This window comes from Peromyscus maniculatus, chromosome 3 (genome assembly GCF_049852395.1).
Source record: "Peromyscus maniculatus bairdii isolate BWxNUB_F1_BW_parent chromosome 3, HU_Pman_BW_mat_3.1, whole genome shotgun sequence".
In the NCBI taxonomy this organism is placed as follows: Eukaryota; Metazoa; Chordata; class Mammalia; order Rodentia; family Cricetidae; genus Peromyscus; species Peromyscus maniculatus.
In genome coordinates this window covers 11,670,486-11,691,460 of record NC_134854.1, presented here as the reverse complement: position 1 = coordinate 11,691,460, position 20,975 = coordinate 11,670,486, and the positions used below count along the sequence as shown (strand labels likewise).

The 20,975-nt window shown below is 38.9% G+C and overlaps 1 protein-coding gene and 1 long non-coding RNA gene across 4 annotated transcripts in view; one reads left to right on the top strand and one right to left on the bottom strand.

Moving 5' to 3' along the window:
* The window catches only part of LOC121827868 (uncharacterized), a 38,656-nt gene extending 32,081 nt beyond the window's left edge, over positions 1-6,575 (bottom strand). For both annotated transcript variants that reach the window (XR_006070173.2, XR_013049673.1), the window contains exon 1: positions 6,485-6,575. This is a non-coding gene — a long non-coding RNA (uncharacterized LOC121827868). The remainder of the gene's footprint in view (positions 1-6,484) is intronic.
* The window catches only part of Mdfic (MyoD family inhibitor domain containing), an 83,149-nt gene that overhangs the window by 9,620 nt on the left and 52,554 nt on the right, over positions 1-20,975 (top strand). For both annotated transcript variants that reach the window (XM_006984273.3, XM_042272812.2), the window contains exon 3: positions 10,504-10,626. In XM_006984273.3, coding sequence (XP_006984335.1) covers positions 10,504-10,626 — 123 coding nt within the window. The remainder of the gene's footprint in view (positions 1-10,503; positions 10,627-20,975) is intronic.

Here is a 20,975-nt window from a genome sequence, read left to right as displayed (position 1 = left end):
TGGCTGATGATTCTGTTCCTGCCGTTGTCCAAGATTGCAGACTTCAGTAGGCAAATAGGCAGGAAGAGTTGAAGGTGCTGAGGGATTTAGGAAAACTTTGAGTCTCCATTGCTAAGGAGAATAGGCCCACATGTATCTAGGATAAGAGAACCACACAGTAGCTGCTGAAAGTGTGAAAGGTAGAGAGATGATAAAGATTGCAGAACCAGATAGAAATGGGTTGGTGGCCTTAATGGAGAATTCAACAAATGTAGCATGTCAGAGTTAGGGCTAAGAGGGTCCCAAAGCGGGGTTAGTGAACTATTTGAGAGGCTTCTGGTTTAGAAGTTTATGAGAATTAGCATTGGCTGTACCTCCTGAGTTTCAGTCAAATCCCTATCGATTATTCTGAAGTGTAAGAAATCAATTTCAATATACTTTTAATTCATGCATCATTATTTTATTTGCGTCTTTATCACACTTGAAATGGCCCACTCTGTCACTCTGTCTTCTCTTACTTGTTTACTTCAAAGTCAGACTCCTTAGCTTTGAAATGCTGTTACAGATTAAACAACCCCCTTGGTTCATTGTTGAGTTCCAGTGGCCTTCATTCTTGTGAAAGTGCCAAATAAGGGTTCATTGCTTGACCAAGAGCCAGAAAAGGAATGTGGTCCTGATCAAATAACCTGGAGTTAACAGAAAGTGTTTAAAGCTGCGACCACTGAAAGAATGATTCTAAAGTACGCTATGTGCATGAGTAAAAATGTCACAATGAAACCCATCACTTTGTACAAGTAGTCCACAGTAATAGTAATTTGAAAAGGAGAAACAAAGAAAAGAAAGGTGATCTTGCCAAGATTAAAGATGAGTGTGTATCATCATGTTGACACAGGGGAAGATGGCAGAGTTTGATTTCATGCTACACGGTGCTCATAGACTGTTAAGTAAGGAACAGCATGTCTGTGGACTTCAGCAGTCTGTTACTAGGGTGCTGCCTTAACAGGAGGTCTTCTAGGTAAGGTTAATACTGCTGTGCCCATAAAGACAACTTGAAGGTAAAGCTGGTGAATGAACTGGGGTATTTATCATATGAGAGAGGGGGGGGGAGGGAAGGAGGGAGGGAGGGAGGGAGGGAGAGAGAGAGAGAGAGAGAGAGGTAGAGAGAGAGAGAGAGAGAGAGAGAGAGAGAGAGAGAGAGAGAGAGAGAGAGAGAGAATGAGCATGAGCATGAGCATGAGCATGAGCATGAGCAGGACACAATTTTAAAAATACAACAGTCACATAAGGCCAAGATAAAAGTTCACTTAGTTTTGTTTATTAGTCAATTTTGTGAACACCACAATATAGCAAACCAGTGAAAGTTATAAGGGAGGTGACATTAACTGGACATGGAGGAGGTCTTTGAGGAAAATGGTTCCCAGCTGTAGAGTGCTGCTTCTGCTTTGTCTAGTTCCTTTCTCCTGAAAGACCCATGTCTGCATCCTTTGCCAGTTCTTGGGAGATGCTGGGCATTGAATGTTTTTATCTGAATTTGTGCTATGAGTCAGTCATTCTGGAGATCTCTAAGACAGTAATGCTACATTCCATGAACCTTTGAATGTTTGGCTATGGTGTGGTTCTTGGTCGAGTAAACATCTTTAAACTTGAGAATTTGGGAAAGTAGGAGCTTCTGTGCCTCAGGGTCAGATGTGTTGCAAGTGCCTCCATTGGATTAGGAATCTAAAGGTACTGCAGACTAAGATGACAGAGGAAGTGTATTCTCTTCCCCTTATCAAATTTCTTTCTAACCTACCCTCCTTTAAGAGTGGACAGTATGGTATCCCTTCCTCTGCCCCTCATTTACTGAGATGTATTTTAAACTAGTGACACATTTTATACCTTCTTTTAATGTTCATATTCAATCACTCTTCCTATTTTTTGTGTAAATATTTTCCATTTCACTTATACATATCCTCCTTTAGACACACAAGTAGGTAAGCTGGTGTGGGTTGATGTCATTTAAATTGTTTTATTTATTTTTTTGCTTTGTTTTGTTTTTTCCATTTTGATCATAATCACATGTTAAGCTTCTGAATCCCTAAGAAGCCTTTTGAAGGAATGCATTTTAGATATAGCTGAGTCAATGGTAATGATGAATTCCTTGAATTGACTTAAGCATTCAGTTCAGTCCATAAACACTCATAATTTATCTGTGATTACATATTTCTTTGTGTTTACAAAATAATGGAAGTATATTTATATGCTTGTTTGTGTGTTAAGATGTGTATGCGATCTTAACGTGTTTTTTGGATAAGGAGATTGCAATCCCTTGAGAAAACCGGACAAAGGAAGTTGGATTTGCATTGTTTTCTAAAGGTCCTTAGGTTTGAGGGTTCCTTTTTTTTTTCTTTTGGATCAGTGAAGAAGTGAAATTCCAGGCCCCAGGTCTTCCTGAGAACTGCCTTATCTTTGTTTTTTGTTTTTAAAGGTTACATGCCTCTGGGAAAAATATAGCCACAGAATTTTTCACTTTTCTTAGGTATTTTTGTATCAGATTTCTTATGATTTTGTCAACTAAAATATACATAAATTATCTGAATTTTGAATGGAAAATAAAATGGGATTGTACATGAAAAGAGTTATAGATAAAGAACATATGGAAATAGGTTTGTAAATTATGATAATATAGATATTTTGGAAATTGTATCTGTTATAGATTATCGAGTACCTAATTGAAGTGTATGAGGCTTAACTTGTAAAAGTCCCTAAATTTAAGCATAAAGGTTTGTAGTCTCCTTTCTGTAAAAGTGTAAGTACTTTGAATATTTATTAAGGTCTAGAGGGGTTTGTAAAGATAGTTTCCAAGCTCTATCATTATTTAGACTTTCACTAAGTAAGCAAATAGCATACAGATAACAAGAGGAAAACATATTGGATGGTTGCTTTGTGAGTTTACACATACCTTTGCCTAGTTCGGCAGAATAGTTGAGATGACATGATAGTAGAATTGAAGAAAAGATTAAAACAGAATAATAGAAAAGGCTGAGAAAGACCCAACTATGTGGCTACAGAGTGCTAAATCTGATTCATGTATCTAAATGTGTCCATGAAACTGACTTGAAAAAATTTTCCTCCTCTTAGAACTGCCTTGTCCACAAAAGGGGGAAAAATAACACTTCTTACAGGAATGTACTTTTCCTTATTCAATCTACAGACAAGTAGCTTATGGTATTTCAGGAAAAGATTACAAAGTGGATATTGTACTCAACAGCTTCCCTATAATATTTTCATATCAGGACTTTGAAAGATGGTTATGTAAAAATAAAAAATAAAAAAAAAACAAAAACAAAACAAAAACCAGTAATAGCTACTGTGAATGAGCCCTTATTATAAACAAGACTCTGCTTTCTAGACATGATTCTGTTTAGTTTGATATCACCTTATGTTCTTGGTACTGTAATTGTTCTCATTTTAAAGACGAAGAATGTTAACAAAGAATGACTTTCATAGAACTCACACCATTAGTGGTGGCACCCTGATTTCAAGCCTGTGCTCCTGAGGATTTTTCTAGTGCAGAGTACAAATTAGGAGTATTATGTCTATCCTAGAGACCCTAAAATTAATCTTTGTTCTTGACAGGGAAGGACGCACATATCTAGGATTGAAAATGATGAGTTACTCTTACTTGTTAGAAGGCTATGTATGTTCAGAACTTCAGAGTGTCGTAAGGTTTAACCAAACACCCTTGTATGATAACTTTGCTAAGCCTAGTGGATCGTGAAGCAGCATTCTGTACTCTTTTGTTATCACTGTTTGTTGAAAACATTCAGTTTTTAGGGCTGCAGAGATGGCTTGGTGGCCAGAGTGCTTGCTGAACAAGCACGAGGACCCGAGGTTTGCTGCGCAGAACCCACAGTAAAGCTAGGCGTGGGGACACCTTTGTGAATCCTAGACACAAGAGGGTTCCTGGTACCTCTGGCCAGCCACTGCCACCCCAACAGTGAGCTTTCAGATTCAGCAAGGGACCCTGTCTCCAATAATAAATAAATAAATATATAGTGGAGGAATGATATAGGAAAAATGTCATCTTCCTGTGCACACGCGCACACGAAAAAGATCAGTTATTGAAATAACATATTTGCTTGCATATAAACTGGTGGAGACATCCCTGTTTAGTAGTTTAGGTAATTGTCTAATAGAAGGGTGTCGAGCTCACTAGTTCTGTCTACAAAAGACAGAACTAAAACTAGATAAAGATTACCTGATGCCATGTTCGTATTCAACATAAAGAGCAGCTAACTGACATCCCAGACTACAAACAGACCGTGTCCTATGTGCTGTCCATGCATGAGTGACTGAGTGAGCAATGATCTTTCTTTGACTGAATCAGCTGACTACGAGATCCTCTCCACCTCTGTCATCATCATCCTGTTTGATTTCAATATCTGACTCCAAGGCATGCTGTTCTCTCATTAGTCAAACTGAACTGATGTTTTCTTCCTATTTATACTACTGATGGTTCTGAAAATCAACTAAACCTTATGTATTAAAGTCCGTTGGATTCCCAGGACAGTACTGCAAATGCAAACATTCATTAACTTTTTTCTTTCAACAAAGCAAAGCATTTTTATCTTTCTTTAAAAAAAGCCACATATCAAGGAAATGGCTGTTTTATGACATATATAAATTTTACCTGAATTATTATCCAATTCATTCAATAGTCTTAGATTTTTCTTTCTTGTTATTAACTTTTCTTTCTCATTACTAAATAATTATTTGATTTCCCCAACTGTCTGAGATAAGTAACACTATCAAGATTTGAAATTTGGATAATGCCAGCTAGGTAAAATATTATGCAATTTTAAATTAAATAGAAATTCTATTTACTTGAATTTTTCTCATTCTCCCTCAGCAGAAACAATTCAGACTGGAAGAGGCTGCCTATCACTATTCATGCTGAACTTTAGAAAAGAAACAAAAACATGAAAAGACATCGATCATGTTAGATAGTCATTTTGGAGGAAGAAATAGTGTATGTAAATCGATCATTTAGAACTTTAATTTTCCCCTTTTGACCCTTTCTTTAACTTAATTCGTGCTTGTCACTTTCTCTAAGAATTAACTCAAATCCAGTGTCTACAAAGTCTTCTTTGCCCTTTGTTCCAGTCTGACCATCCTTTAGCATGGATGGGATATTTGGACTCTATTGTTCACCCTTATACCGAGTCAGCGTCACACAGTCTGAGTGTGAGCAGGCCTTGGCAGCCCAGCACCAACATCTCCCCACACAGAGGAGGAGGAGGAGGTGAGTGCCTTGCCCTGCTCACACAGCTGTCAGCCTTGGAGCCCGAAGTCTGACCCTGGACAGTTTCCATCGCCTTCTGTTTTGTTGGGGCTTGATTGTTTCATGTGAGTGTGTTTGGTCTCCTGGCTGAGAGATTTGTTGTCAGGACATGGTCTCCTTGCTTATCCAAAGATTGTTTTTCATTTCTCTGTGCAGGGGAGGCACACTAAAAAGCTGGGTACCCACAAGTATACTGCAATCTTTTGGCTCATGGTAGTTTTAAAAGGCTTTCAATTTATGTTATCTAAAAATATATTTATTTTATTCCATATATCAATATAACTGATTAATATTATAAATCATTCAAATTTCATATCTTTATACTTGACCTGACAAGGAAGTATAACTAAATACAGGTGTATTAATTAGATGATTAGATAAACTTTGATTTTTTTTTTTTTTGATTCCTTGGAATCCTGTGATGAGATGAGTAATAAGATATGGATCTTCTTATCTGCCCAGCTTGGACACATTTCATTTTGATATCACTCTTCCATCCACCAAAATCACCTAGACTAAATATTTTAAGTTTGGGGGTCTGTGCATCATGTGGCCAGTGTTCTCCACATGGTTCTGACTCAGTACCAAAACTGAGAACCATGGCTTAGAAGAAGAATCCACTACACGGAGGAGAAGAGTCCAACATTTGTTAAATCTTACAGCTAGGTACAAACTGATGTCCTATGCTAGAGAAATCGCTTGGTGCTGATGGTCTACATACAAGGCTCCCACATAGTAGCTGAACTGCAACCACAAATCTTCATATATCCAGGATACAACGGATTGAACCCTTGGCTTTCCAATGCAGAAGTGGCACAGCACTCCGACACTGATAATACTCATCTGTTATTAGATATTTTTTTCATCTTAAGGAGGAGTGGTTGACACAGCTAGTTGAAAAGTGTTTGAAGGTTGAGTCTGTTTAAATGTTCTTCCCAACAGTGAATCCCTCTTTCTCTCATCCTTCCATTGCTTCAGCGATTCCTGTAAATACCCACTATTTATGAGGTAGATATCTAGTATTCCACGAAGCTTAGGAAATGTAAAATAATACAGGTAAATGGTGTGCATGCCTTAGGTGGGCCTAGAGCAGACAAGTGATCACAGAAGTTTAGTTTATCCAAGTAGAGAATTAGCTGAAGACAATGTAAGTTTTTACTGGGAACCTTTACTAGGCCTTACCTTGGGCTGGGTGCAATTGGTCATCACAAGACTCACTAGGAACCAGCTCTCATGCCAAGACTATAGTTTTCAAAGGAGGCAAAGTTGGATATATATGCTGGTGATTGTGATGTCATAGGAACTGCTCAGAATTTATTACCCATATCATGAGACACAGAGTGGTAGTTCTTCTTTTCCTTTTTTGATTTCAGGACATTAGTGATCATCTAATTCTAGAATTTCCAGATAAGAAAACTCCTTAAAAATGTTAAACTGTCTCTAAATAAGAATTTGGGGTAGGAAGAACTCTGTCTCCCCTTCCCCCTCGCCCCGACTCCAGAGTAGGTCACATCATTGTAAATCCATGTGTATATGGACCACGTGGCATTGTCATTTATTCAGTGAGGAGTCGAGAGGGTCTGTGCTTAGCACTTGAATATTGGACATGATTCAAATATGCGTCAAGTGTGTCTAGAGGCTTTATTCATACCTATTTTCTTTTAGTCAGCAATGCTTCATAATGCCTTGGTTTCATGAATTAATTTTAATGGAATTAAACTTGAACAGCTCAAAATTATATAATTAATTTCATTCAGCTTCAATTAAAGTTACTAATTGAATCAAGCCTGCTAGCATGACACCTGGCGGCAGCCAGCTACGTAACAGTATGAGTATGTAGGAGTGCCGATAAGCCAGTTCATGTATACTAGTGAGACTGCAGAAACCTTTTTTACTGATAATCTCAGAAAGGCCTGAGTTGACTACAGCAGTAAAGAATTCTGGAGTTGTTTAAGAAAGTTAAGATTTTAATTGAAACTAGCACATCTTGTGAAGATTACATTTTCCCTGTGATAATGCTGAGTAAATGTTACATAAATCTAGAACATATTGGTTTAACATGCTTTTAATTTATATTTTACTGGTGTTTGAATATGGTTTTGCAGTCTAAAAGTGCTTATCATTGAAGGCCCGTATTTTTTTTTTTTTTGTAGCAATCTTAGCCTCTGGTTTTAGTCCTGAGTTTACACCCATCAATATTTCATGTGTTGAAATGTGCTTTGTGGCAGAATTGTTAATTTGTTATGAAATTTCTATGATACATGAGAATTTTTTTGGTATGGACAGAAATTTTTCCTTTTTACTGGAAATGTTAAAAAGACTGGCTGACAACTTCTGTCTGAGTCTGTTTGTGTTTTTGCCTCCATAACTGGACATCATGTAGTTTCTCTGACTGTTTCCTAATGCTACAGACTCTTTTAAATAGATTTTCTCTTCTGTCGAGCTCAGTGATTGGGAATGCTTCAGCAGTGGAACTTGAAGAAGATGCCTAGTATGTGACCAGCAGGCTCCAGGGATTGACTGATTAGGGCAGCAAGTGAACGAAGTAAAGTCAAAACACATGTGCACACAGAACAGCTGGATCGGGTGTGCTGGGCTCTCCGATGGAGAAGCCACAGCTCCTCGGTGCTCCTGTTTATTATATACAGCTGAGCATGGAGGCGGAGTTTTATGGATACAGTTGAATCAAGGAGGCAGATTTAGGTAACCTCACTAGAAGCAGTCTTTATAGGAGAGCAGTCTTCAGGTTGTAAAGGGGGAGGATATGGCACATATTTCTGCAGACACTATGAACATTCACTCTTGGGCCAGAGGAAGGCTTTGAAATCTCTCTGAGCCTCATCTGGTGTGGAGGTGTGGAATGTGCCAAATCCCCATGGGTCTGAGGCTTTGGTCCTTGACATGGCTGGCTCATGTCCCGCAGTACACATTTATTCAGGACTTCACCCACTTCCTACAGACTAGCTATACCTTTCTTTCTGATTTGCACATTCAGATAGTCAGTACTGAACTCATCACCTAGACTATGAACTACATGAAGGCTGGGTAATGTGTTTGTTATCTTTCAAGGTATGAACATCACCCAATGAAATGAATGAACATTTGAATCCACCACATGTATTCTATGTACATAATGAATAAGTTACTCTCCCATTCTTCCAACCTTTTATCATCAAATCTGGCTTAAAAATTTGGTCATTCCACCCTGTCTCGAAAAACCAAAACCAAACCAAACCAACCAACCAAACAACCAAACAAACAAAAACCCCAAAACAAAACAAACAAACAAAAAAAGGCATTCCTAACCCTGTATATTTATCTGTGCCAACCTTCCTTAGTTTCTACATCTGCCTCCTTTTCTATTCAGTTAAACTCTCGTCAGTGTCTATTTGAACTTCACTAAGTCTCCGTTTCAGGGCCCACATGCTTTTCTGTAGCTAGGATAAAAATACCCTGATAAAAACATCTTAAGGGAGGAAAGGTTTATTTTGGAGAAATACAGTCCCACATGGCATAGAAGACATGGTAGTAGGCAGAGACAGCGCTGTGGCAGAAACAGGAAGCTGCCTAGATACATTTCATCTGTGCTGGGGAAGCAGAAGGAATGGTGGGTGGGGCATGCTATAAAGCCTCAAGGCCTACCCCAGGTTACCCATTTCCTCCACTGAGACTAGAGCTCAGAACATTTCATAAGGTTTCCAGAGCTTTCCAAGTAGCTCCATCAGCTCACATCTTCATACATGTGAACCTATGAGAGCAGTTAGCATTCAAATTCAACAGTCTCAGTCTCTGTCTGTCTGTCTGACTCTCCCACCCCTTTCCTACCTCTCCTCTTCTTCATCCTCTTCTTATCGCACACATCAGATATCAAGTGAACATTTAAAGGACATAGGGACAGTGGATCACCCTGAGAATAGCTCTGTATCCCTCAAATGAAATAGAATTATTCATTGTGGCCTAGGAATCTGCTTTTTCAAAAATGTTCTCCAGCCAATTAGGATTGAGAAGCACAGATGTACCTGTTTATTACTCTCCTTAATACATAGCTTTGCTTAGGCATTTCACAAAGCCTCAATGCTTACTGTGATTTATTCATCTTGTTTTTGAATTAAGTCTAAATTTCCCATGTTGGCATTCAAATATACACATTATGGCTTCATGAGAACTTTACAGTCTCGCCTCCTGAACCTCTGAAACCACTTCATAGCCTGGATTTGGGACCTTTGCCCAAGTGTCTGCTTTGGAGTTTTCCCATGCTGTTCTTCCACCTTTCTCCCATGTGACTTTTGAAGTTCTTCTCATCTTTTAGAAACCATCCAATGTGCTCCTTTCTCTAAAGTGTCTTTCTTGATCTCTGAATCCTGATGAGATTTTTTTCCCCCTTTCTTTTGAACCCTTTTAGTACTCTGGACCTTTCATAGCATGCATTCTGCCTTGTGTTATAGGTTGTGTGTTGCTTGACTTATGCTCCCAACAAGACATTCCATTTCCTTACATGTTATCTTTTCACCTGAGAACTCAGGATCCTACATACCAACCTCTCATCCTAAATACTTCCATCTCTGAGGACGCATTGTGCGCTCTTTGACTTTCCCTTCCGCTTCTACAGAGAGAACTCTGTACTTGTTTCCTGTGTCCTGACTGCCCAGTCACTCCTCATTCAGCTGTGGTCTGGCTTTTATCTCCATCAATCATTTGCAGTCTCTTCTCTGATGCTTTTTCTGTCTCACCCGCTCCCTATCTGTATGGACTCACTCACCCTCATCCTTGATGTAACCTTTCTACATTTCTCTATGATGACAGATCACTTACCATGCTAAAATTTATTTACTACAATCTTGACAGATTATATTTTATTGTGAGCTTGTTTCTTTAATGATGAAAAGATAGTAGGTGTTCAACAAATGTTATTGAGCCAAAAACATATGAAACAGTCAATAATGGTATAATTCTATTTTCTTAAGCTGTGGCAGACTTGGAAGTAGTACAAAAAATTCAGCTATATTTGGTGCTATACACTCATGATTCCAGCAGTTGGGGGGTAGTGGTAGGAATGTCAGGAGTTTTAAGTTATCATCAACTACATCATGAATTCCAGGCCTGTGTTCTATGAGATACTGTCTCAAACAAACAAACAAAACTGAAAACAAAAAATACATGTAGCATTCATCAATTGGTAATAAATGTTTAATCTTTTTCAGAGAAATGTAATGAGGACAATGCTGAGAAAGATATAAGTCAAGCTACAAGTTGCCACTCCATGTATGGACTGATGAGGGACCAGTCCATTTGGGGAAATCCTCCAGATGGTGAACTAGTCAGAAGTAAGTATTTTTTTAAGAGAAAATTTGAGTGATTCAGGGATATGACTTTGATATTATACCTTCAGTTACCTTCCCAAGTTATTTTGCTACACATTTATAAATCTGAAAGTGTTTTTGTTTGTACTAAAGCATCAGAGTTAAAAATCAGAGCTAAAACTAGTATGTAAATACTCTATATGCTTCCATACTTTCTTTAGAACCAAAGAATTGCCCTGTAAATGTTATACCCTACAGTTAGATTTAGTCAAAGTTAGTTCTTTCTTCAGTGAGGACTCAGTGGAAATCAGGCATCTTTAAGTACATGTTGGACTGTGAACTAAGAAAACAAAATCAGATCTAAAGGACAGTGCTCATGTGGTCTCTATTCATTTGGCAAGTGGTACCAAACCTGTTTTTATATTACTATCTGTGTCTTTTTCATACTTCTCCCCTCCTCCCCTGGTTAATTCATAGAGCATTTATAAAGCATTGGTGTATTTATTTCACCCTGAGAATGTTCTGAAATGCTGGTATCTTTTGGGTGGTGCTCAGAACATGAGTTTTATATGAGGTTCTGCCTTAGACCCTCTGGAACTTATGTCCAGTCCCTGAGTCCTCCTGGACTTTTCAAACTGAATTTGCCATGAAAAGAATTTAGCAAAGGAGTGAATGTAAAGTTACACACCCACAAAAGCATGGAAGGAAATCTTCTGGATTCTTGCTCGTAGTTTATTGCATCTCAGTGTTAGTATGACAGAGTGGACAGAGAATCCAGACAATTCATAATATAGATTCCTTCTTGTTTTACTTTTTTTTTCTCAAGACTCTTGACATTCCTTTCTTCTCTAGAATGCTCAGTTCCCAGCCTTCACTGAATACTAGAAAAAGACCAACTTGGCAGGAAATTAACAATAATAGTAAAAATATTGTTGAAGGACATTTATAGTTTTCTGTTTTACAAAAGCTCTTAAAATGAGTTTTTGTTCTTTAACTTTAGATTTGAGATACTTTTGTCTTGGTGAGGCAATAGGAAGGAAGGAAATGTAACTCAGAAATTAATGACGAACAGAATTAATATAGCCTTTTTCAAAAAATCAAATAGTATTTCAAGTAAACAGTTATCCCTCAGCATATATTGGCCATCTTTTATCAAAATATTGACTCTACAATTGGGAAACATAAGGTTTGGTGAGATGCTGTCATATTTTGCTTGTGATTTCCTAGCAACTAGCCTTTACACTAAGATACATAGGAAAGAATTTAAATTCCACTTATTGGGGACATGTATAGTTCCCTCCTCCCTACCCCTCCTTCTCACCCCCTGCCAATGTTTCTTTGTGTAGAAAACAGAATTGTAAGTGTTCCATGTAATTGATTTATTTCTCTAATCTGCTTTCCCAAAGCCCACACAGCAAAAGGTAAATAAGATCACTTAAGACAAAATCCCAAATACTGTGTTGCATAAGGATTTGGTGAATTGAATTAATTAGTGTTAAAGTTGTTTGCAACTTGGTAGAGCTCACTTTAGACACAGAATTCATACTGTTAAAAAGGCAGGATTTAAAGTGAATTACTCTTTCCATTGTCTTTACTGGTTAAGTGGACATATTGCAGGAAATAGTTTCCTTACTGAGATAATGATGCAGTGTGTGCCATGGGACGCTGGAGCATCTTGGAACAAATGTTTAGGTTGCTACTAATGTCCGCAGAAAGACTGTAGAGATCTGGAGATCTGTCACCTCCTCTGAGCCTGCTGCTGAGACCTTTGGCAGATAAATAGATATGTGAAAATAATGGCCATATCCCGAAATGCTGCTGGAAACCTGAGCTGGCAAGCATTTCCAAATATTTGGGGTGAACATCTGACTCTGAATGAGGATTAAAAATTCCGAGATCTCTTATTGCTGCTGTTTTCCCAATCATACTTTTCCAGACAATGACTGTCTTGTTGGATGTATAAGAAACATTTAAAGTGGAACAATGTATAGCATTTTAAACACGACTCCATTCTGGACAGCATGAAGAAGTTTGTGATTGTGGTAGCATCTGCTAGTCCATGCTGATTTTGAACTCCATGTAGCTGTCTGTCTGCCTTTCCATCTTGGCCTTTCCCAATAGAGTCCTCAGCCATTTCTGCCTAATTCAAATTTTGCCTCCCATATTAGGTGAGAAGGCTGTTTTCGTCTTGCTTTACTGTTCAGCACATTTTGGAGGCTCAGCAGATCTTTTGTAATAACAATAGGCCTTGGAAAGGGAGACTGTGCCTCAGAACTCCATGGGGCTGGAAGGGAACATCTGCAGTGAGTCAGCCCTGGCTCAGTCCTGTTCCAGGAGTCCTGTGTGGCTCCCTGAGCACCGTGGAAGAACAGGACAGCTGGCTCCCACAGAACTGATATGAGAGATCCCACTACAGTGCTGGGGTGGCTGGATGGAGAGGTCATCAGGAAAAAAAAAAGAGGACGATTGGAGTGTGGGAACTGTTTCAAACCACAACCCACTTGTTTTTCCAACCTTCCATGGGATAGCTCAGCTACAAAAGTCAAAAGTGCAGAGAGTAACTGTTGAATCGGACTGAGTTTTCTTTATCTGTTCTTGAGGGTAGTTTCTGAAGGCGGAAGGCTCACGTGTTGTCTTTGCTGCTCAGGATGCCTGCTGCCTTCTTTATTGGATGTTTAAGGCATAATTTATAATGGTCTGTTATCTGGCAATGTGAAGAGGCTGTTTTTACTTTTCTTTGCTGAGAATGAAACGTAGTCCTGGAAAGTCAAGGGAGTGGCTGCTTTGGAAATTGCATTCTAATTAGAGGGTGTATTCTCAAGCTTCATAAATGAGATCCAAGCTGAGTACCATTTCTAAGTTATTCCATGAACTTTAACCTTGACCTCTGTGGACCACCTGCTTGTGGCTCACATGGCATTAGCTCCTGTCCACATGGAAGTTTGAGCTTTTCTGGTACTTCTAGAAGATAGGTGGCAGGTGGCAGATGTGGGACTGTGATTGAAGGCTTGCAATTCAAATCTGTTGCCCCTGAGTTGCTAACTTATTAGAGAAAATCCTTTCTGGAAGTAATAAATAAAAGAGAAGAAATCCATATGGAATGAAGCATTTCGAATAAATAGGCCACACAGAGTCTAGTGAGGGAATGTGCCTTGTGAATCTTTCTTATGAAATTTAAATGAAAAAAAAGACAACTCTAGCCACTTACATTTGTTAAAAAAAAATCTTAAATCAAATTAGCAAATAATTAAAAGCACAATAGAGGTTTTCTGAGGAAATTTTATAATTGGAAAGTTTCTACTTTATGTTTTTTTTTTTTTAGAGATCCTTTAAAATGCTTAAAAAGCATTTATATTCTGAGAAAATATTTTGGTATATAATTTAATTTCTGGAATATATTTTAAATTTCAGACTCTATAACAATTTTTCTTTGTTTTTGAGAGCACAGTCTGAGAATTCGGCTTTTCCTCTCGGAAGAGCGTCTTTGGTGTGGGGTATAATTTGGAGCTCTACCTTTTACAGTGCTTCGTTTTAACAATCACCCTTTTCCTGACTTGATGAAATACACATTGCAGTCAAGTGACATGTCAGTTAATATTAATTTTTCTATTCAATCCATAATATACACAAATCCATAACAGGTGATGGGCAGCAATGTATGTTTTAATTATCCTAAAAGAGCAATGATCTTGGGGGGATTTCTAAGGTAGGAAGCAGTGTGTATGTGTATATATATGTAGATGCCCATGTGTGTGCATGTGTACATTTGTGTATACATGTGTCTGTGCACTTATATGTGACTATGAATGTACACACCTGTGTTCCTCTACTGCCAGGCGGGCAGCGTGTGTAAGTAATGCTGTGGTTTCATTTAGGTCAAATTCTACCATCCTAGTTCTTTCCTATGAAGAGCTTACATCTGTCTTTGTTCGTCCTTATAAAGTGCCCGAGGTCTCTACTGGAGATTTTTCTAGGTCTTTCTGAACATTCCTATTACTTAACTTTATCCACGGACATTGCTCTGTACACAAATGCCTCTAATTCTAAATGTCATTGCTTAACTCCAGAAATTTTCCTCAGCTTCTCTTCTGAAATAAATTTCCCATTAAATTAAACTGTTTGGCTCAGCTAATTCTCTCCTTTGTGATTTTGTCGAATTCCCATGATCTGAAGCAAAGTTAGAATGCTCTACTTAAATGGTAATCCCCATTCTGTTTAACCCATTTATTCATTTTGAAGAGTTTTTCTGCTCTCATAATAGTAAGCACTTAATTGGCAGGAGAATGCAAGTCGCTCTCTAATTCACACTCACCAGTCCTTCGGAGCTGTGCAGCAGCTCCTGCCTTTCCACTCACCCTCCTACTTGAAGCCTTCCTCTTGGCATCCTCCGAATCTCCTCTCCATATCAACAGGCTCTGCTGTTAGGAACTCTATTATTTCTTTTCTGAGCCTCTGCCAGCTTAGAGCTGATCACCCTTAATGAACACCATTCCATCACCCCAGGGGATTCTGCCTGTGAGTAAAACACCGCAAGAAAGGCAGGTACTCGGGCATACTGTCACATACTTAGAACACTTCTTATTTCCATGGTAAAGAGAGAGCATGAAGAGGTTTTGATTCAAGTGTTTTCTGCAGCTCTCTTGTTTGAATGCACATTTCAACAACTATTATTTGGCTTTCTTCAGAGTTCAGTTTATATGAAACTAAAAATTATCCTTCATTAATGTAGCACCTAGCAAGGACTGGTAGATGTAGCTTTTTAAAAGTTTTGTTGATACACATGGGAAACCTGCCCTTTCCTAAACAGAAACAGAGGAGGAGTGGATTGAGGGGTGTGGGAACAGAGCGGGAGGGGGTTGAAGGGAGGGGTTGGGAGGAGAGGAGGGAGGGGAACTTTGGCCAGGATGTACAATAAATAAATAATTAAGCTTATTTAAAAGAATAAAAAATAATGCTCCTTAGCATTCTCAGGCATTGCCTAGCACTTCATGCTCTGTCGTGTCTTTGAGAAGTACTGGGCTCAAGTCATTCTGACTTCTGGGTTGCTCCTTGTCCCTTCCCCCTCTCTTCAGCTCTCAGCAGGCAAATTCTTTGTTTTTCACTATGCTGACCAAGTGTTTGCACCAATTAGCACAGTTGCTTTTCTTATTGTCCTAGAGCAAAACATTAATCAACTTTTACAAAATCAAGCTGTGGTTTGGTTTCCAGTTGGGTGTGTAATGGTGATCATTTTTTTTGATGTTCTATATTTCCCTCTTCTGTCAATAGCAGTCCTCAGCTTCTCTTCTAAAATAAATTTCCCATTAAATTAAACTGTTTGTGTATATGCCTCTTTATCTTTCCCCAAACCACATTATTATTTTCTTTTTCTAGACCAGTGGTTCTCAACCTGGGGGTCACAACCCATTTGGGGGCTCAAGCCTTTCACTGGAATCAAATATCAGATATCTTGCATATCAGATATTTACATTATAGTTCATAACAGTAGTAAAATTACAGTTATGACGTCTCAAAATAATTTTATGGTTGGGGGTCAACACCCATGAAGAACCGTATGAAAGGGTCATAGAATTAGGAAGACTGAGAACCACTGCTTTAGGTAATTCCAAAATAAGAACTCATGGTTGTTTCTGTGAAGACTGTCTAGCTATACTTAAAAGTTCCCTGTGTTATCCAAAATACAACAAATGCCATTGCTCTCATGCTGCTACTTTTGGTCTAATTTATTTATATATGTTCCTCATCATATAGTAAGGCACTTGGCTTTTAATCCACATCATACTTTTTTTTGGGGTGGGGGGAGGGATAGGGAGACTTTATTTGACTCTCAGTTTCAGGTTAGAGTATGGCATTGTGGGGAAACCAAGGTGGCAGGAAATTGGAACAGCTGGCTACATATATAGTCAGGAGCAGAAGACATGAATTAATGTCTGTGTCCTAGTTCTTTAATCACTTTCCCCACTCTTACACGACTCAAGATACCTCGCCTAGAGAATGATGCTGCCCATAGTGGGTAGGTCTTACCATCTCAATTAAAGTAATCAAGACACCACCAATCCAGACTCGTCCACAGGCCAACCTATTATAGACTATCTCTCATTGAGACCACCTTCCCAGGTGATTCTAGACTGTGTCAAGGTGTCAATCAAAACTGACCATCACAGGGGTCCTGGTTATCCGAATGAAAAGAATGTTTGAAGATTCTTGTTACTAACATTGAATGTTCTCCTTGGATGTTGCTATGAATAAAGTTTGACATCAACCATGTGAGAAGGTGAAGTATAGCAACAAACTGGAAACCCTTTGGTTAAATCCAATTTGTGGTCGTGTTCTTTCTGTCTAATATACATTCTATTAAGAGATATAAAATTAATTTTCCTTAAAAGTTAAAATTCTGCCAACCTCTCTAGTTTGACAGACACATAATACTTTGGTCAGTCAGAAGTTTTCAAGTTCTTACTGATGTTCCCAAAGTCTTTTGATCCTTTTGGCCCGAGATGAGGTTGAGCTGGAGGGCAGGTAAGGGATAAGGGCTTACCAAGGGCACTAGATTTGGTCCTTCTCATTTGTAAATTTTTCAAGCCTCTAAGAGAACTGAGGCCTGGGAATTATCATAGAGATCATCTCAAAAATGTTAACCTCTGAAGAAATAAGTAACATTTAATTATTTTGACCACAGATGCTGTGGTCTAGATAATTTTAGTTCCCCAACCTCAAACTTCCTGGATCTGAACATTCTGAGAACTTGTGCAGAAATTATTTAGGTTTTTTTTTTTTTTTTTTTTTTTTGTAGACTGTGTTTTTATATTAGACTTTTGTGATAAAATAAAACTTAGAAAACTGAGCAAAGAATGAATTATGACTGAGTGTTTAGTTTACTACTGGGTTATATTGGGGATTAAGTCGTGATCAACACAGGAATGGCTTCTGCAGGTGAAAGTTAATGGTCTTATGGGAGAGGCAGACAGTTTCTCCTGAGATGATTGCTTGTATTAGCAGTGCTCCGGGGAAAAGTGCAGGGCTGTTGTATGTTCACACGGGAGAAACCCAAGTCCTCAAGTTTAGAGGACATCAGAGAAAGCTTTCCAGAGGAAGCCATGTGTGCGATTCTACCAAAACGGAAGCAGGATGTCTCTCTCTCTTTCTTCCTCCCACCCCCTGGTGTGTGTGTGTGTGTGTGTGTGTGTGTGTGTGTGTGTGTGTGTGTGTGTGTGTGTGACAAGCCCAAAGCATAGCACATCTTTGGACCTAGAAATAAGAGAGAGAATGGTTGAATGGAGTTGAAGTTTTGCATAAACTAGGATATAAAGTGTTTGATTCAGAGTGGAGAGAGATGAGAGAGAAGGAAAGAGTCTGTCCAGGGAAGGCTGACAATGTTGGAGTTGTGACCTGATCAGGTTTATGCCTTTTTAATATGGATTTATTTTGGATTGATTGTTTTTTAATACTTTGGAAAATAAATAGAAATGGGAAGGACTGAAGTCATAACAGACTAATGATAAGACTTCTGTATTAAGCAAGACAAGAAAGCATGGTGTTTGGTCTGGATTATGTTGGGTAGGATTGTAGGAAGGAAGAAGGAGGAAGTGGATTTCTCTCCCTACTCCTTTCCCATCTCTCAATAGAGTTTCACTCTAGGTAAGACTAGTTTGGAATTCACTATGTAGCCCAGGCTAGCTTCAAACTCATGGCAACCCTCCTCTCTCAGCCTCTTGAGTTCTAAGATTGCAGATGGGAACCACTTGGCATTATCCACTAGATTTATTTTGTGAGGTGCAATCAGCCAGATGGATGGGATGAAACCAGTGCTGGGAATGATGCCAAGGGTTTGGGTTTGAACAAAAGTTAGTTGCTATGCAAGGACAATGGGACCAAACATTTAGGGACCTGTCAACAGAGTTTAAAGTGATGAGCTGTGGGTAAAAGGGTAAGAAGACACGAAGAGGTTCAACTAGAGGAACAAAGGCTAATAGTCCAGAAAGTCTTCTACTCTTGAAGAATCAAGAGAGGACTAGCTGTTGTAGATGAATATGAAATGGGGAAAGGTAAGGTTGAATATAATGGAAAATATGGGTTTAAGCTGTGTAGGTGGAGCCATCTTAACTGAGATCAGAGCCTGAGTATGGCCATGAAGATGAACAAATGAAATGGTTCATGTCAAACTCAGAGGGATAGCTTGAAAAAAGGCTTTGGAGGCTTTTTACAAATTGCCATGTTACCTAGTGGGGAAGCAGCGATATAGGTGTTTATTCCTGTCAGCACACCCAGGAAAGGGCAAAGCCGGGCCTTGGCTGCCTGTGTATTCCATCTGGGTTCCCTAGTGAATCTTCCTGCGGCAGCGCACATACTCAATAGATCATATCTGGTGTGCTCTGTTTCTGTGTGCTATATCTGCCTGTGTGTAGGCAGTAGCTTGGGATCCCCTAAAATACAGCCTCTGAAATGGTAGGAAATGATACAGATCATTTGTAGCTGTTGTCCTTCATTATCATAAGAGTCTAAGGAGGTTTTTCTATCTAGTGTAGTTACACAATTGGAAATGGAATATATATATATATATATATATATATATATATATATATATATATCATGATGAGTATTACCTTTGTGATTTTAGATATTTATGTCTACCTGTATCTGTATATACAACATTACAGATATATTTCCTCACCACAAGGTATGTGGTCACCATTTTAGAGTAGTTCCCCTGGAGAATACTGGGAAATTGATGGGAGACAATTGGGTATCCACTTAATATTCTGTGTACTTTAGTCTGCATTTCTGCCTCTTTAAGTGAATTAACTTACTACATTAAACACAATGTAATTATCTTTAAAGAAAGGAAGTTCTTTCACATAGCAAAAATAGGGTAAAACCAAGCTTCCTAAGACATCAGAGAGCCCACCCAAACATGTGCAGGCCAGTCTTAAGTTTGTAAGTAGGCAGGAAATTTACATTCTTTCAGGGTCTTTAAAAGGCAGGAACTCTTACACAATTTGGGGGATGGAGAGCAAGTGCAAAATGGGGTGGGGTGGGGGTGATGGTGAGACTGACTCTTATTTAAAAAAAAAAAACTGAATTCAAGAAAACAGAGGCAGAGCACTAAACCTAGACTTGGACCGTTTTAAGAACTGGGCTTTCTGAAAATATCCACAGAGGTCGGAGGTCAGTAAAGCTGTGTGTAGATGGAGTGGTAGGCATGAAGGAACAGCGATCTAGTTTTGCTAAGCATGAAACACCACTGTATCCTAACTTTATAATTTACTTCTCATTGAGTTCTTGCAGTTGAGGGAGAAGGGGTTTTTCTGAGTTGAGTTAAAACACCGAGGAGAGCTGCTCTAGCGGAGGGAGCGAGGACCATGACAATCTCTGCACAGCCATGCTTCTCCACCTGCACCAGGCACAGCCTACAGCAGGGTGAGGCTCGCTTTCAGTTCAGTCCACAGCTCAGAGCAGATGGTGAGGGTGTAGAGAATGCGAGAGGTTGTGGAAACCTCTTTTAATCCCTTTCAGAAGCTCTGTTGCCTTTTTGCCCCAGCAGAGTGAAGAATCAATGCTATAACTTGTCCTCTTTCTTTCAACTAGTCCTCAGGAGTCAGTAGCAAATCTTTGCTACACAGTTCTCTGCTAAAAGCCGAACTCTTCCCAAGTTTCTTGGGTTCAGCAGCAAGATACACAAAAACCAGGGGGGACTCGCCTTTGAAGCACTCAAATGGCGCTATTAGGGAGTGAAAATTACATTAAGTGAAACATAGACGGGAGTGGATACAGAAATGTGTTCTGCTTTGGAACATTATTTAATTAAATACATTTGCCATGGCTCTTGAGAACTTGTGAGAACTTGTCCTGGAAAATTTAAGAAATGGAGATTCCCACCATCTCAAATCATCATGAATAATTGATTCATGCCAGTGTAGCCAGAAAATGGCCATTCAGCTCACCTCGGGATGCGGCTGCCATTCCTTGTCTGCAGCCCCACTTTGTGTCAGCCCTTCGCAGGGCAGCCTCTCACCATTCCTTTGACGTTACAGAGCTGCTGCCACAGCCTCAGAGAGGGCGAGAGCAATAACACATCCCACTTTTTTATGAGGTGAAATCATTCCGTAGACAATAATCTATTATTGGAAGCCAAGGTCAATCAAATTTCCCCTATATTCAGGTTTTCAATACTTAAGCTAAGCTGGCTGAAATTTGTTAATTTTTTTTAAAGATTTATAATTTTTACTTACATTCATACAACTGACATGTTAAATAACTTGGCTAGTTTTTAAATGCTTTAAGTTTCAAGGCTTCTGACCCAATGAAGCAAAAATATGTATAATTGCTAAAAATATCCTTTTTAAAGATGACTTGTATAATACTGACTTTTCTCT